Raw genomic sequence first — 18,422 nt, forward strand, 5'->3', positions numbered from 1 at the left:
TTCGACGTTGTGGCTCGTTAGTAAGTCTATTCATGATGAAATGTCAAAGCATACTGAGCATCTTTCTCTTTGACACCATGTCTGAAATCCCACGTGATCTGTCAAATACTAATGCATGAAAATCCTAACCTCAAAAGAATCACCCTTTATAATGAGCTTGTGTGTATTCCTTTATTCTATTTTTTTATGCAAGTCTATGCTACTTCTCATTTGGGTGATAGCGCGCTATGAATAAAAGTGAAGCAATAAAACTGAAAATTATTCAATAACTTAAGATGTAAAGTAGTGATGTAATTTTTCACACTTGCAACTACAACCAAATGCACTTTCGACTATAAATTTTTTTTTTTCTAAAAGTTCGAACATTTTTCAGAAAAAAGTACTAAAGTTTTTCATAAAAAGTACGAACATTTTTCATAAAAACTACCAAAATTTTTCATAAAAAGTACGAAACATTTTCATAAAAAGAACGAAATTGTTTCATAAAAAGTACGAAGATTTTTCATAAAAAGTACGAAGTTTCTTCATAAAAAGTACGAATTTTTTTGTTACAAACTACGAAAATTTTGGAAGAACTTTTCTTCGTAAAAAGTACGAAATATTTCGTACTTTTAATAAAAAGTTTCTTTGGTTGTAAAACAATGACAAATTTCGTACTTTTAACGAAATTTTTCGTTCTTTTTACGAAGAAAATTCTTTCGGTGTACACAGAGAGTTCTTTTTATTCAATTATTTATAACTCGCTTTTTTGTTATTTTTAATGGGTAAATTTAATTTTTTTGTTTTCTAAATGTTAAAAACAGAGTAAGCCTTAATAAAATGGTGCAAATTATTGAAATTTTGTCGAAAAAAAATCAAAATCCATTCAAGAATTATTTCGGACAAGCGTTAGAATGCATTAAAAATAATAAAAAATTATAAAAATTATTTATTTGTCAAAATATGACAACATTTTTTAATTCACATCCAAAACACTGAATTTGAATCACAGAATAAGAATTGATGCAAATTCCATGCAACGGCTGTTCAAATGGTGGACATCCATCCTATGACAAGCCCGTGTTAAATTCATCGCTTCTGCGCCAATTTTGCACTACTTCCGGATCCAAAAAGAACATTTTCACTACTTTCTTGGCGACGCTTTTTTTACTGGGACACAATAACAAATACTCTTATCATTGTAACACACAGTTGCTAACGATATATAAAAACAAAAATTATAGCGAAGAAAAAGCTAACAAAAGACAAGAACTTGTGTTTTTTGCTTGAGTGATTATTTTCACAGTTAATTTAATAAAAAAATTTCGCGCAAAAAAAGCGCAACATTTTATTACTTAATACACCCTTACAAAAATCGCTTCTGTAACATATACTCCCAAACATATTTTGCTTCAAGCATATACATTTTTGGGTATTGCCCAAACATTTATATGTTTGATCTCTTCCAATATATAATATGTTTGAAAGCATATTGGTCTAAACAATATATGTTTGGGTAGTCTAAGTTCCACACATTTTATATTTTTGCATCCAAATTCAATAATGTTGTCTTCCAAAAAACAATATGTTATTATGTGAACATATAATATGTTTGGAAGCATTTTGCACCCAAAAATATTATATGCTTAAAAAAAATTCTCCCAAACAATATTGTGCTCAAAATTTTATTTATTTATTTATATATTTACAATCATAATGAATTATGAAAATAAACAGGTAATATAGGTGCTAACAACATAGATTTTCGACCTGAATGCTCAAAATTTTGTTTCTGCCTAATTGTATATTCCCCCACATCTTTCTCACTTCCACGAGATTTTTTAGTTCTTAGCACTTTTTTCTGTGATACAAACATTGTAGAAGAAATTATTCAATTTTATGATTTTTTTATTTTAATTTTACCTTTTGGCGGACGGGGATTCGAACAGCGGACCACACAGTTTGTAAGGATCAAAGAAGTAGCAGATCAATTGCCCAAGGAAAAATAAAATGTTAATTTTGTAATAACAAGCAACAACCACCAACTTAATTCAATATCGCTCCCTGTTAAATAGCGCTCCAAGCTACTAAACACATATATGTTTATAGGCTATTTCTAAATTAATATATGTTTGCATCCAAGCATATTATATTTACAAACATTTTATGTCCCAAACATAATATGTTCTAACATATTAACATATATGTCCCAAACATGTTATGCTAGTTTATGAACATTATTTGCTTGCACTCAAAAATATTGTGTTTAAAAATGTGTGTTCCAAACATATAATGTTTATAGCCAAACATATGAAAAACAGTCTTTTTCATCCGTGTATGAAAGCCTAGGAATTATTTATAAACATTTTTTGTTTACACAATTTTTGTAGAACAACGCTAAAATACTTGAGGTTGAAGATTCCATAGTGAAAATATTACTTTTGGCTTGCGAAATACTGTATATTAAGCTCCGAAATATACCGAATTAAAAAAAAACACTACTTTGCGCGAATAGCTCAAAAATTATTTAACTTCAACACAATGCAGCGTGACAAGTAAACAACATATGACTTTGAAATTTTCAGTAGTGATGTAGAATTTTATATACTTTAATCAGATACTAAGTATTTTTCCAAAAAAAAATAAATTTTTCAATTAATCTCCATTTTTTTTTTTGATTTTGAGACTCTGTGCCACGTGTGTGCAAGGCGGGCATGATAAGCATTGTATCACGGTGGCTCCCTTGGAATGGTCCAGCCCAGGACTTCTTAAACTTTTTTGTTATGTGGCCCATTTTTGTAATTTTTAGTGACTCCAAGAAAGTATAATTTAATTTTGAAAATGCAGGTTCTAATGATTTTATATAGAATGTATTTAAAATAATATGAATGTATACAGATGAACATATTTACTATAAATTTCTTATTACAAAAAATTAAAATTAATATCAAAATTCAGAAACCAAACGAAAAATGCGTATGTATGTCCACGTAAAAATTAAAATGAATTCATAATTCAGAAGCAAAAACTAAAAAAGAAGTATATAATTAATGCGATGGATGTGCTTGCATTAATTAATTAGATCCAATCTAGGGATTATTTCAGATAGCGCAGGTCTCAGGGCTGTTTCAACAATAGTAAGGCAAGAACGATTTTTTGATTTAATTGCAACAAGCGTTGGAAACGCTGATTCGCACAAGTATGTGGTAGAAAATGGCAGTAGCATTTTGATCGCTAAGTCGGAGAGTATTGAAAATTCGCCTTTAACCTTGATCCATAAAGAATTTAAGTTTGCTGGAGCAAATTCTAGCTTTAAATTTGTATCGCTCGAAAGTTCAGCGAATTCTTCTTGAGCTTTTAATGGAAGGTGTGTGATGTATTGAATTGATTCATTAAATGGGTTTTGCAATCAATCAAAGTGATATTTCTTGAATTGGTCTTCCAAAGATTCCAAATGATCAATCATAATCGTTTTGATTAAATTTCAATCCAAACACAATTTTATTTTTCTTGGATCGCTTCTAATCGTATGTAGGGGAACTCCAAATTTTTGTATGGGAGAGCAACATTTTTATATATTTCTATTGTCTTTGCTTTAGCCTTTCACCACGGAGAAATATAACAAATACAATTTTAAATACATAAAATAAATAAATTCGAAAAAAATATTTCAAAAGGAGGAAATGATTTTTGCGTTTATAAAATCAAGGGATAAAATGCTGTTTCTTGCGACCCCTCATAATTCTTTTAAGAAACATTGGTCTAGCCCATCGGGACTTCTTAGTCGGAGGAATTATAACAAGTATATACAGCAGTAAGTTCGGCCGGGACGAATCTTAAATATCCACCACCATGAACCAAATATTAGGGTTTCCTTTGAAATTTCAGGAGGACTTGAGGACACTTCCCGAAGATAAATTTAAAGATTTCACCTATGAGGACTATATCAGATTCTGGATTTATAAGAACCATTTTTGTTTGAGTTTTAAGTGTGCAAGAAAATTATAAAATAACGTCTTGATTTGAAATCTTAAATCTGTAGATTTTCACCCGAGGAGTAAAATCTGGAAATTTTACATTGAATTTCAAGCAATTTTCATGATCAGTGCGCCTTCTATACCCTCAAGAAGTGAAGTCGGTCTACATGGAAGCATTGCCAAAAGGACCGATAAAAACTTAATCCGATACACGTTTTTGTGAGCCTAAAGTGCGAGAATATTTACAATTTCAGGCAAATCGGATAAAAACTACGGTTTCTAGAAACCCAAGGATTTAAATCGGGAGATCGTTCTTATGGGGGCTATACTAAAATATGGACTGATACTCACCGTTTTCGGCACACCACTTTATGACCCGAAAATACCTCTAGATTTCCAATTTCAGGCAAATTAGATAAAAACTTCGGATTCTAGGAACCCAAGAAGTAAAATCGGGATATCGGTCTATATGGGGGCTATACCAAAACATGGACCGATACTCACCATTTGTGGCACACCTCTTTATGGTCCTAAAATAATTATAAATTTCCAATTTCAGACAAATTGTATATAAACTACGGATTCTATAAACCCAAGATGTAAAATCGGGAGATCGGTCTATATGGGGGCTATACCAAAACATGGAACGAAACGGACCATTTTCGGCACACCTTTTAATGTTCCTCAAGTACCTCTAGATTTTCAATTTCAGGCAAATTTGATAAAAACTACGGTTTCTATAAGCCCAAGACCCCAAATCGGGAAGTCGGTTTATATGGGGTCCATACCAAAACATGGACCGATGCTCACCATTTTTGGCACACATCTTTACGGTTCTAAAGTACCTCTCAATTTCCAATTTCAGGTAAATTGGATAAAAACTGCGTTTCTATAAGCCCAAGAAGTAAAATCGGGAGATCGGTCTATATGGGGGCTATACCAAAATATGCACCGATACTCACAATTTTTGGCACACGTATTTGTGGTCCTACAATACCTCTAGATTTCCAATTTCAGGTAAATTGAATAAAAACTGGGGTTTCTATAAGCCCAAGAAGTAAAATCGGGAGATCGGTCTATATGGGGGCTATACCAAAACATGGACCGATATAGCCCATCTTCGAACTTTACCTGACTGCAGACAAAAGACCAGTTTGTGCAAAATTTCAGCACGATTGCTTCATTATTGAAGACTGTAGCGTGATTACAACAGACAGACAGCCAGACAGACAGACAGACAGACAGACAGACAGACAGACGGACATCGTTATATCGTCTTGGAATTTCTCCCTGATCAAGAATATATATACTTTATATAGTCGGAAATCGATATTTCGATGTGTTACAAACGGAATGACAAACTTATTATACCCCCGCCACCATTCTATGGTGGTGGGTATAAAAATGTCTCAAATATACCTACACATCTAATTCATGTACCGTCCTATAAATCATACATGTTTTCGGGAAACTCCACGATTTTTTTCATACATGCTAGAAATTCGGATTGTTTTGATTTTTTTTTGTGCACAGAAAACATTTCTTATATTGTGATCCCATTCAGGATGAAGAGCTGATAAAATTCTATGTTTCTGTTACATATCGTTACTTCTATTTAAAATGTCGTAATAAAATATCTTATTCTTCTTCAAATAATTAACACAAATTATATTTGAAAAAAACATTTTAAATGACATTCGGATGTGAGTAATATATGACAATAGTGGTTACTAAATGATAGTTAAAAACTTTGCTTACGGATGGTAGTATCAACCAATAAGAATGAAAATTATTCAAAGCAGGTAAATTTAGTTGCTACAACCATTTATGTTGTGGCGTGACAGAAAATTTGTTGAAAATCTCACCAAATGGTTACAGATATGAATAATTATATGTAAATAAAGAAAATTCGTATAGACAACTAATATTTATTTCTAAATATAGAATGTTCATAAGAACAACCGCACTCCAACCAATCTCTTCTCTGTGTGCAGCAAACATTTTTCTCGGCTAGAAAACTCTTTTCACAAAGACAAAACACATACATAGTTTTCGCGAAAACTATTCTTTGGTTTCAATCTCAAAATTAATGGATCCAATAGAAAATTGATGTGATTTTAGTAATTTTTATGATTGAATTTTGTTTTGATTAAAAAATAGTGAATTCGAATAAACTTTTAACTGAATATTTTTTCAAATGCAATTAAATTTTAATTGACAAAATATTGTTGTTATCTTTTTCTGTAAAGGGTGATACGGTTAAAATTTGGTCAATATAAACTTGACGTATTTCTTCCAATTTTGCATTTAAAAAACCTGAACACCCCTCATTTTGAAGGTGTGTGTGTGTGTGTAGAATGTTGCTCCTATTTTGATTTTGGAATTCACTCTTCAGTTGTCAAAATGCCGTCCAAGCAAGAAGAGCAGCATATCAAAATTTTGCTCGCGCATCGCGAAAATCCGAGCTACTCGCACGCAAAGCTGGCAAAATCGCTAAAATCAACCGTTACAAATGTAATTAAAGTGTTTGGGGAACGTTTGGCGACAGCCAGGAAGTCTGGATCGGGGGGAAATCGAAAACCGGAAGCCGCTGAGACGACAAAGAGAGTTGCCGGTAGTTTCAAGCGAAACCCTAACCTCTCTCTCCGAGATGCCGCAAATAAGCTGGGTGTATCGTCTACAACCGTGCATCGAGCCAAAAAACGAGCCGGACTATCGACTTATAAGAAGGTAGTGACTCCAAATCGCGATGATAAACAAAATACGACGGCCAAAGCGCGATCCCCGACGATGCTGACGAAGTTTGACTGCGTGGTAATGGACGACGAAACCTACATCAAAGCCGACTACAAGCAGCTTCCGGGACAGGAGTTTTATACGGCAAAAGGAAGGGGAAAGGTAGCAGATATTTTCAAGCACATAAAACTGTCAAAGTTCGCAAAGAAATATCTGGTTTGGCAAGCCATCTGTACCTGTGGCTTGAAAAGCAGCATTTTCATAGCTTCCGGGACTGTCAACCAAGAAATTTAAGTGAAAGAGTGTTTGAATAAACGTCTGCTGCCTTTCCTGAAGAAACACGGTTGTTCCGTACTGTTTTGGCCGGATTTGGCATCTTGCCATTACAGTAAAAAGGCCATGGAGTGGTACGCCGCCAACAACGTGCAGGTGGTTCCCAAGGACAAGAACCCTCCCAACACGCCAGAGCTCATCCCAATTGAGAAATACTGGGCTATTGTCAAGCGGAACCTAAAGAAGACCAAAAAAACTGCTAAGGACGAGCAGCTGGCTTTCTGCGGCGAAGAAGGTGGACAAGGTGGCTGTACAAAATCTGATGGCAGGTGTCAAGCGTGAGGCCCGGCAATTCGGATTTTGAAAAGCGAAAGCCTAACTGAATATTTTTCCTGAATTTTATACTAATTGAACTTGAAAAAGAAATTTAATTTTGTAATAGGGAGAGAAAAGAGCAGGCACCGCAGTCTCCCGTTGAGCATGAGGAAGTAATTCGCAGCAGTTAATGTTACTTTAAGTGAGGCTGAACAGACGTAAATCGTCAAATTCGCCTACTTTTATGAGACAGAGCCCACAACAGACGTAATCGTCTAGTTTGGTCTACTGCCGAGCAATTTTGTTTTTATTTTATGCTCCCCAAAATAATACGCGGTGTATTTAAAGTTTCAGATCTTTATTGCTTAACAGCCGCAAAAAGAATGACAAATTCATAGTACAACTCTTGTATTTATAGGCGACTAAGATTACAACTCAAAATAATAAAACGGTAAATGAACAAACAAAAATGAACTGAAACATGTGATTGTTATTGTAACAAAATAAAAGAGAAAATAAACATGTAAATATTGTTGTTGTAAGAGAATGTACATTGCAAGTATAAATGATCAATTAAATAATAAGTGAGTGAAAGAGTGATGAGTAAAAGAGTAATGAGAAACATACGAATAATTTAATAATGGGTACAATGATAAACAAAAGTATTCATCCAGTGCAAAATTATAAATTATATAAAATGTAGTAAATATGTAAATTAGAACATCTCATAAAGCATCCTTGTTACAATTTGATTTTTTAAATAAACGATTTCACCGATTTACACGCGTTTTCCCTTGACCAAATTTTGACCGTATCACCCTTTAACTGAATTCAAATCCAACTATTGTTGTTATGAAATTTCTAAGTTCTGACTATTCCATTTTTAAATCGTATTATTATTATTCTTGCAGTACCCCCATCCGCCCCGGTTATCACTGTAACTGGTACTACAACTAACTCCGTATCACTGCAGTGGAAGGTCGAAGACATTGGTGGTGCTCCATTGAGAGGCTTTACATTGACATACCGCAAAGAGTTTGGTGACTGGGAGGAAATACAATTAGACCGGCGTGTCAACTCACATCTGCTGGAAACACTGCAATGCGGCACACGCTATCAATTTACATTGGTAACCTACAATAAAATCGGCACGAGTAGCACCAGTTCCATTGAAGTGGGGAAAACCAAAGGTACCATAACAGTGAAAATTCTTTTTTCTATCTGCCTTCAGAAATAAGTTTCGTTTTTGGTTTTTTGCAGGAAATAAGCCCATTGCTCCGAATAAACACAGCCTGATAAGAGCAAATATAACATCTGCTCTGGTGGAATTGTCCTCTTGGCAGGATGGTGGATGTCCCATACAATACTTCAGCATTGAGTTTAAACGTTATGGTATATCCAGCGACTGGATCATTGTATCTAGTCGCATTGAGACGCACGTAAGTCACTGTAATTTCCACGATCCAAATCCTGTAGAGTCGAGTAGTTGAAATCATGACTGTAAATTAACCATTCGTTCGTATCACATATCCAGCGGCTTCATTAACCATTTTTGGCTTTCATATGTAGACATGGTTGTAACTTGGATGAGGGACACACATTCACAAGGACCATGATTGAGCATGCAGTGATCTCACAGAGGCCATTGGTTCCTCGAATGTGTTTCCTTCAGCTGTTATTGACATTGAGATGTCCGTGGGATAGAAATTAACCTTTGCGTCTTTTTTCCCAATATTCTTAGACTCGTTATACGATTGGTGACTTGGAAGCTGGTACCATATATAATTTGCGTGTAACGGCCCACAATAATGCTGGTTCGACTGTTAAGGAGTACACATTTGAAACATTGAGGTTTAGTGGTATGAGCCGCGACATGGATCAGAGCGATTTGCCCCAAGTGAACTCTTTGTTCAGAGATGCCCATCTTATAGCGGTGATTATCACGTCCATTTTTGGCACGGTATTGGCTCTGATCGGGGCATGTATATGTTTCAAGAACTGTAAGTATTGGCTGGAGTCGTGGTGGCGAGTAGGGCTAATTGGTCTTGGATTGTGCAATTTACAGACCCACGACACATATTTTCACGCAATGTGGACACACTGAGGCCTCCGAGCAACGAGGGAAAGGATCTACAACACCGTGAGCAATATTATGGTACGATGCGCAAATCGTGTCAGCAATCACCGGGAGATTCGGTTGTTGCACTTGAGCGCATACCTGAATACTCTGAAGATATATATCCTTATGCTACATTCCATTTACCAGAACACGAAAACCAGTCGGCCAATATTCCGCTCAACCGAAAGGGTATGCAACCAGCCATGTATGATCCACGAAGCGGTGATGACAACACGCTCTCCAGCACGGGAATAAAAGTGAAAAGATCTGTGTCCGGCAGTGGAAACATCTCGATGGGAGGTGGCGATTGCAGTCACACCAATACCGAGAAGCGTCACAAGCGGCGTTCCAAGACCATCAAGTCCGAGTCGGAGGAATACGATAGTCTGAATAGTGACAGTGACCTGAGTGGCGAACGCATGCGTGACGATAATCGCAGCACACGGACGGATGCTTCCAGTCAAATGGATAATTCCGCCTACAACAGTGAGTAGTACATTGCACATAACTTCTCGAAATGAATTTTATCTGATTCCGATTTCATTCATTTTCAAAGTCCACGGACATAGTCCTCGTAGTGGTAGCAGCAATAAAGAACGCCTGTCGGTATTCAGCAGGCCTCAACTTCATAGTAAGTTAGTACCTATTTGATATATTCAAACATCAGACGCATTCACCCCATCACGCATTCATTGTCAACATTCCGATGTTGTATTGCCACCCCCACTACCCCGTAGGATACTAAACAAACAAAAATTACACACTAATCTCATATACGCCCCAGAGCATCCCATTCGCCCAGAACATGTGTAGCAGTGAGATGCTCTGGGACTTACCACCATAACCAGCCATTATCACCCACTAACATTGACTAACCCAAAAGCCTTCTCTAAACATTTGCATATTTACACCACATATAGAAAACATTTTACCGAAACGCAAGAAAGATTCTACGAACGAGAGCTCACACACTTCTAATGGGCCTGCAGAATCGAATAGCGCTGACCTTCTTGCCAAAAATCCCAAACGACCCTCCTTCAAATCGCCAAGATCCCTTTTTCAAATCATCAAACCCACAAAGATTTTGGGCAATGTCCATGCGGCAAACCCCTCTCCCATCCCTGTCCCAATAACCCAGCCTGCATGTTCCGCCAATACAAATGTTTCACCCGATATCGCTGCAAAGTTGAAGATACGCCCTCAACCCAAACCTCCACATCAGTATGTGCATTTGATACAACGTCCCACTTCAGAGACAACCATAATTGCACAGCATCAACAGCCCCCACGTCCTCCGTCACCTTCACCCTCTTATCGTTTTGCATCATCATCCTCCAAGCATGACAGTACGGCCGCCTCTGCCACTACCCAGCCACAGCAGGCAACGCACCTCGGCAACACACGCAATAGCCCCAGTGCTTTGGTCATTCTCAAGTATTCGGGCAGTGGCAGTGGTAGTAGTGACAGTGTTGGATATCAGAAGAACTCTCCCAATAGGCAAGAAAAATTTGATCGTTGACTATCCCACTTTGCCCACACACATACAATGGATGAGAAAAGTGTGCGTACAGTAAGTATGTTGTTGATTTCAGAACGGAAATTAAGACCTTTTGCATCCAGGGAATCGAATCGTTGTTTCCCCTCAAACCTTCTGACCATAAGAGTAGGCTTATTTTCGTTCAGTACTGTATACCCGAGCTGTGACGAAGTAAAAGAAAACAGAGCACTCGTTTATCCAGGACATGTCAAAAAAACGTGCAACACTGGCATCAGCTGTTTTTAAAACAATCACAGAAAACAAGTGACAAGTGATCTTTTATTTTTGTAATGTATGAAATGCTCAAATAGTAATAAATATTTACTACTATGTTTATTTATGACAATTTACCACTTTTAATTTCATGTTGTTCGACAAATTAATCACAATAAGTGTGTAAATATAACCATAGCGATAGGCGGTAGGCGAAACATTTTTGCCGCAACGGCAAATACAATAAGCTTGACGGCGAATAATTCTCTTTTTCACGTTTCCTAGCGTTTTTGTTGTCAATACAGCATGCTTTGACAATATTAAACAATGAAGTTGAATAAAAACATACAATGGCTTGTTATTTGTTGAGTTATTTCAAGAAAAAATTATCTACACGTGTCCAGGCAACAGCAATTCCTAGTGGTGAGTTAAAAAAATTGATAAGCGACGGCAACACTATACCAGTTTTCGCCAAGGAGTTAGAATAAGTTTTAATTTAGCGACACGCCGCTAGCCGTCACGGTATTCCGTCGCGGATTTTGGGCTTCCCATAAGAAATACACGTAAATAAGTGTTCGCCTACCGCCTATCGCTATGGTTATATTTACACACTAAATTGCTATTATGAACAGAGATGGTCCGAATAGCAATTTATTGAGATTTCTACTGTCAAAAAGTTGTGAACGTCAAAAACGCCATATACCTGTATAAAACGTAAGAAAAACGTAGTAAATGTCAAAAACACCTACAGGATCCTTAGGTTTGATTTCAACGACTATTTTTAATATCCTAAGTTATGGAAACGTCATATTGAAGTATTTTAGAATTTTTTTATAATAATATTTTGAAATTTTTACTCAAAAGCAATTTGCACAATTTGCAGGCATACACGTTTGAATGCAACGCGTTTTCTGAAACAGTGAAAATTGCTGTAGTAACAATAGGATTTAGGTACAACTTGTGGACATGCCAACCGCGTTGATTTAACAGCCTATTTCTGATATCCGAATTCTGCTGTTCGTTCGCATACAAAACGAAAATCAGCTGATTTCGGTTTCTCTAAGCTCTATCTAAACGACAAGTGAGACGAAAATGTAACGTTACCACTGCGAACGAAAACGTAACGTTACCACTAAAATTGGGTTTCTCTAACTCCATTTGTTCGCATTTTGTCGAACATTCATAAATAGAGAAAAACTTAATAATTGTTAAATTGATTAACGCTTTTTGGTGCAAATATATGATAAAAGTGGTTTATATCGATCTATTTCTCTTTATAACCGCCATATAGCCCGATTAAAGGAAATTCTAAAACGAACAAACACATACATTTGGAATGAAACACTCATTAAAAGGAAAACCGAAACCTAATTATTGCAGATATATAGAAATACAAATACATATCTCTCTACGAGGGCTAATTTCTTAAAAAAAAAATATTGAGCTGAACCAAATATCAACAATGAGAAAAATTTGCAAAACAAACGGCGATGCCAGATTGAATTTTCATGGAAAATAAATTTTAAAATGTATGGGCCTTTTTCAAGTAATTGAAATAATTGAGATCTGGTAATATTAGCATTTGACAGTAACGTAGCCCAATAAACACAAACGTTTGAAAAATGCTAAATTTCAACAATTTTTCAAACATTTTTTCAAAGGATTAGGGTAATATTCAAGTTGAGAAATTGTTGAGAAAATCGCGTTCTCAACAAAAAACAGACATTACCCTCAACAGTGAAATTCAACACATTAGCAATAATATCTCAAGTGTTATCCTCAAATTGAAATTCATCGCTACTCAATAATTTGTTAAAAAATGTTCGATACGAGTCAAATTCAAAATTAACGTTCGTTGCAAATACTTTTCAACCTAAATTTGTATGAATGATATCCCCACTTCAAATTGAAAGTCAAAGCCAAAATTCTATGAATTTTGTATAATTTATTCATTTTCATCAAAATAAAATATATAATAATACACTACACTACATAATACACTACACTACAATACCAATTGATAAATAATAATCTTATTAAACATATCAATAAATAAGAAAAAAAAAACAAACAACAAAACTTTAAATACCTTAAACATTATTAGTAAACAATTTTGCATTGATAATTCGATTTCCTTCCTTTTGGTTCCTTACTTTTATTAACATGCGGGCAATTTGAAATTAGGAACGTACTGGACCGCGTGTTAGAATTGATTTCCAGCAGAAGGAATTCACAAAATATCCATTTTAAACTGATAATAGTATATGAAATAAACTGACGATGTGATGCACATTTTCATCCAGAAGTTGTTGATTTCAACAATTTGTTGTTTTTAACAATTTTAATTAGTTGCACTTGTAATGTTTCTGGAAACTTTTTCTTGTCGATAAGCCACTCATTTTTCATTGGTCAGCTTCTTAATGTTTGCAAGAAAGTAGCATCCAAAGATTTTAGTTTTCTGCAAAGAGATTTAAATTTAGTGACTTCTCTAAGTGTTAATTTAATTTTTCATATTGACGTACCAATTATTATAAACTATTTGAAGCAGTTCCAGTTAATTGTCCACCATTTTTTCATCGGTCAGCTTTTTAATGTTTTCAAGAACGTAGAATCCATAATTTTAGTTTTCTGCAAAGAGATATACAATTAGTGACTTCCTTAAAGTTTTATTTAATTTTTTATTTTCACTTACCTATTTTTATAAACTATTTGGTCATTTGTCTAAAATTTTCCATTTCTTTAATATCTTGCAATTGACCACGAACTTCGTTGCACAAATAAGTATTGAAAACCACATGGTTTTTTCGTTGCATTTTAGGGTAGTGTTTTGTCAAAGTTTTCTCTTATTATCTTCAACACCTTTTCAAAGATTTCGTCAACATTTTGGCAAATTGGAAGTAATTCGCAAACAATTTGAAGATGTATTGAAGATGAGCCATTTCAAGTCAAGTTGAATTTATGTTGAAAATTATATTTACCCTCAAACTGAAAAGTTGTTGCATTTGAAAAACGCTCATCCTGTGTTTATTGGGAAGCCATGCGAACGAACGAAAGGAAGTTAGAGAAACCCAAATCTAGACGAAAGTGAGTGACTGCCGTTCGTTCGCATTTGCTTTCTTTCGGATATCCGAAATAGGCTGTAAATTAATTAAAAACTCCTCTTTTAATACGGCTATGTGAAATCCAGCTGGCAGTAGTACACTTATATTTACTATTTGTTTATAAGTAAAGACATTCTCGTATAAAGTAAAACATAAATGATTCTAAAAAACGTATACTGTACAAAAATACTTATGTTGCAAAAAAACTAAATATTTTACGAAGGTTAGCATTTTTAATTTAAGGGAATTTTTTATAATGAAAAGCCATTCGGAAATATGTTACAAAAATTAAAAAAGAAAGTACGAAATACACGGTTCTAAAACAAGTATACTGCACAAATTCTTATATACTAGGTAATTTCAGAAGGTTTACGACGTTTTTGACGTATGGTAAAATACGTCGTAAATGTATGTCAAATACTTTACAGTTTGCGACAGACCATCTCTGATTATGAATCGTAGAAATGTCACTTTATCAAAATGCAATCTGGCAAAACCGACGATGTTCTGGATAGAACACCATTCCAGCCATGTTCTGGATAGCTCATAAAAATGTTGTATTGTGGACTAAAACCGAAGCAAGCCTATAGTTGATATACACATAGCAAAATAATATGATTGGGCACATACATATAGCACGGGGTAATTGCTTAGCGCAATCTTCAATAGTATGGTCGTCGTTGAAAATGTTATGATGTTAAAACAAAAATGTTTTCAGCATTGAAAATATAGCAATTACTGAAGACTTTGTGGGTTTAAATTTAAAAGGATAGGGTACCATCTTAAATGATTGTTTGGCGTCGAAGAGAGGAAAGTAATGTGTTCTTGTCTTCATATGTTAGTTTTAGTTTTTATCTGAAGAAAATTTGTTCTGATTTTTATATGTGACATTTTTAATTCAACTTGTATAATAAAATCGCTCATGGCCATAACTGTTTATTGAGATTTAGTTCCTAAGTATATTCAATTATCCCATAGTGTAAGAATTTAGTACCGGCCTAATACTACAGCGAAGGAATTCTGTTCGTAAAATGAGCGACAAATATCGTTAAAAGTACGATATTTGCCATTGTTTTACAATCAAAGAGACTTTTCATTAAAAGAAAGAATTGTTACGATCTTTCAACGAAATTTGTTCTTCATAGTTGCATGTAAAACTTTCGTACTTTTTATGAAAAATTTTCGTAAGTTTTATGGCAAATGTTCGTACTTTCTATGAAAAGTTCATACTGTTTGGTAGGAAAAACTGTATTGTAAAAATGTCATTGGTTGTAGTAACAAGATTGAAAAATGTCATCATTGCTTTACTTAAATTTTTGAACAATTTTCTGTTTATTTGCTTCATTCTTATTCACAAAATCCTATCACCCAAATGAGAAGTAGCATTCATATGCATAAAACAATTAAAAAAGGTATGCACTTAAAATCACATTATGAGAAACAATTTTACGTCACAAACGGAAATTTTAGAACTTCAATGGATCTTCTTCGTAATTTCATCAAAAATGTTTTTTAATTTTTATGAAGAGATTTTAAAGCAGAATGTTTCGTATAACATTCATAAATTCGTAAAAAGTTATTCAAAACTCGTTAGATGTGAAGAAAGTTTCGTTAAAAGTACGAATTCTTTAATTACACTAGTTTACAAAAAAAACATGTACACTTGATAAAATCAACTATGTATTTTGAGCTGCTGAATTCGAAAAAATTAAACAAAAAAATTTTAAGGAACAGTTTTTGAGATATCCCGTTATTTTAAAATTTTCGCTCTTTTTCAAAATACATAAGAAAAGTTGATTTTCATCGAATGTACATTTTGAGTGTAAACTAGTGTTATTAATGTAGAATATTTCGTAGACATTTGGTATACTCAAAAAAAAAGTTTTTCGTAAACTTTACGAAATTAAATGAATGTTTCTTTGTTTTAATGAAGAATTTACGAAGAATATATAATGAAGAGTGCTTGGTAAATGAAAATTTTAAATTGCTTAAATAATTTTATACCCACCACCATAGAATGGTGACGGGGGTATAATAAGTTTGTCATTCCGTTTGTAACTCATCGAAATATCGATTTCCGACTATATAAAGTATATATATATATATATATATATATATATATATATATATATATATATATATATATATATATATATATATATATATATATATATATATATATATATATATATATATATATATATATATATATATATATATATATATATATATATATATATTCTTGATCAGGGAGAAATTCTAAGACGATATAACCATGTCCGTCTGTCTGTCTGTTGTAATCACGCCACAGTCTTCAATAATGAAGCAATCGTGCTAAAATTTTGCACAAAATCGTCTTTTGTCTGCAGGCAGGTCAAGTTCGAAGATGGGCTATATCGGTCCAGGTTTTGATATAGTCCCCATATAAACCGACCTCCCAACTTGGGGTCTTGGGCTTATAGAAATCGTAGTTTTTATCCAATTTGCCTGAAACTTGAAATCTAGAAGTATTTTAAGACCATAAAAAGGTGTGCCAAAAATGGTGATTATCGGTCCTTCTTTTGGTATAGCCCCCATATAGACCGGTCTCCCGATTTTATTCTTGAGCTTATAGAAACCGTAGTTTTTATCCAATTAGCCTGAAATTGGAAATCTACAGGTATTTTCAGACCATAAAGAGGTGTGCCATAAATTGTGAGTATCAGCCCATGTTTTCGTATAGCCCCCATTTAGACCGATCTCCCGATTTTACTTCTTGGGCTTCTAGAATCCGCAGTTTTAATTCAATTTACCTGAAATTGGAAATCTAGATGTAGTTTAAAACGATAAAAAGGTGTGTCAAAAATGGTGAGCATCGGTCCATGTTTTGGTATGGTCCCCATATAAACCGACCTCTCGATTAGGGGTCTTGGGCTTATAGAAACCGTAGTTTTTATCCAATTTGCCTGAAATTGGAAATCTAGAGGTATTTTAGAACCAGAAAGAGGTGTGCCGAAAATGGTGTGTATCGATCCATGTTTTGGTATAGCCCCCATATAGACCGATTTTACTTCTTGGGCTTCTAGAATCCGAAGTTTTTATCCAATTTGCCTGAAATTGAAAATCTAGAGGTATTTTCGGGCCATAAAGAGGTGTGCCGAAAACAGTGAGTATCGGTCCATATTTTAGTATAGCCCCCATCAGAACAATCTCACGATTTAACTCCCTGGGTTTCTATAAACCGTCGTTTTTATCCGATTTGCCTGAAATTGTAAATATTTTGGTATTTTAGGCTCACAAAAACGTGTATCGGATTAAGTTGTTATCGGTCCATTTGGTAATGCCTCCATATAGACCTATTTCACTTCTTGAGGGTGTAGAAGGCGCACTGTTCATGAAAATTGTTTGAAACTCAATGTAAAATTTCCAGATTTTACTTTTCGGGTGAAAATATACAGACTTTCAAATCAAGGCCTTTTTTTATAATTTTCTTGCACACTTACAAGAAATGTTAATGATTCCTCTAAAACTCAAACAAAAATGGTTCTTATAAATCCAGAATCTGATATAGTCTTCATAGGTAAAATGTTTAAATTTATCTTCGGGAAGTGTACTGATTGCACTGCTCTGCTTGATCTGTCATCAAACCCCTCTGAAATTTCAAAAGAAACCCTAATATTTGATTCATGGTGGTGGGTATTTAAGATTCGGCCCGGCCGAACTTTGTCTTTGGCCGGATGGAGAACCGATTCCAATGTAACTCTTGTACCCATAAACACACAACTACCGCTATAATCATAAGAATACAAGTTACGCATACAGCCTAACGGATCTATTAATAGACCAATGTGTAATGTAAAAAAAAGTCTAATCCCACGGCGGCGGGTTCTGTGTACCGGATTGACCCGATGGACCCCATCCATAGGCCAGCGGCTGCCACATCAGTGTACGTGTTGTTTCGTCCGTCTTTTTGTGTTGGAGAAGGTGCATCCCGGGGAGCCTTCTCCGTTTGCTGTTGGTCCGAGCCGGGATAGAGGAGAACCCCGGACCATGGTATTGTTCAGTCTGCCGAAACCTGACCCACCACCGTTCGGTTTCGGTCAGGTGTAACCGATGCTTGGAGTGGGTGCATTACCGGAACTGCTCCGGCTTAACATCGCTGCGGGAGTATAGTCATACTTACTACGTGGCAG

At 34.8% G+C, this 18,422-nt stretch overlaps 1 protein-coding gene and 1 long non-coding RNA gene across 2 annotated transcripts in view; one reads left to right on the forward strand and one right to left on the reverse strand.

The window, feature by feature from the left end:
- LOC142225701 (cell adhesion molecule Dscam2-like) overlaps window positions 1–18,422 on the forward strand; it is a 288,289-nt gene that overhangs the window by 241,481 nt on the left and 28,386 nt on the right. Inside the window, 5 exon segments of the mRNA XM_075295544.1 lie at window positions 8,192–8,470; window positions 8,541–8,719; window positions 9,022–9,280; window positions 9,346–9,885; window positions 9,956–10,030. Coding sequence (XP_075151659.1) covers window positions 8,192–8,470; window positions 8,541–8,719; window positions 9,022–9,280; window positions 9,346–9,885; window positions 9,956–10,030 — 1,332 coding nt within the window.
- On the reverse strand, window positions 13,075–13,794 carry LOC142223149 (uncharacterized). Its single transcript, XR_012718604.1, has 2 exons — window positions 13,672–13,794; window positions 13,075–13,607 (listed from the first exon to the last, which is right to left on the reverse strand). It is a non-coding gene; the product is annotated as an uncharacterized LOC142223149 (long non-coding RNA).

The sequence above is a fragment of the Haematobia irritans genome, chromosome 2 (assembly GCF_050003625.1).
Source record: "Haematobia irritans isolate KBUSLIRL chromosome 2, ASM5000362v1, whole genome shotgun sequence".
Taxonomy (NCBI): Eukaryota; Metazoa; Arthropoda; class Insecta; order Diptera; family Muscidae; genus Haematobia; species Haematobia irritans.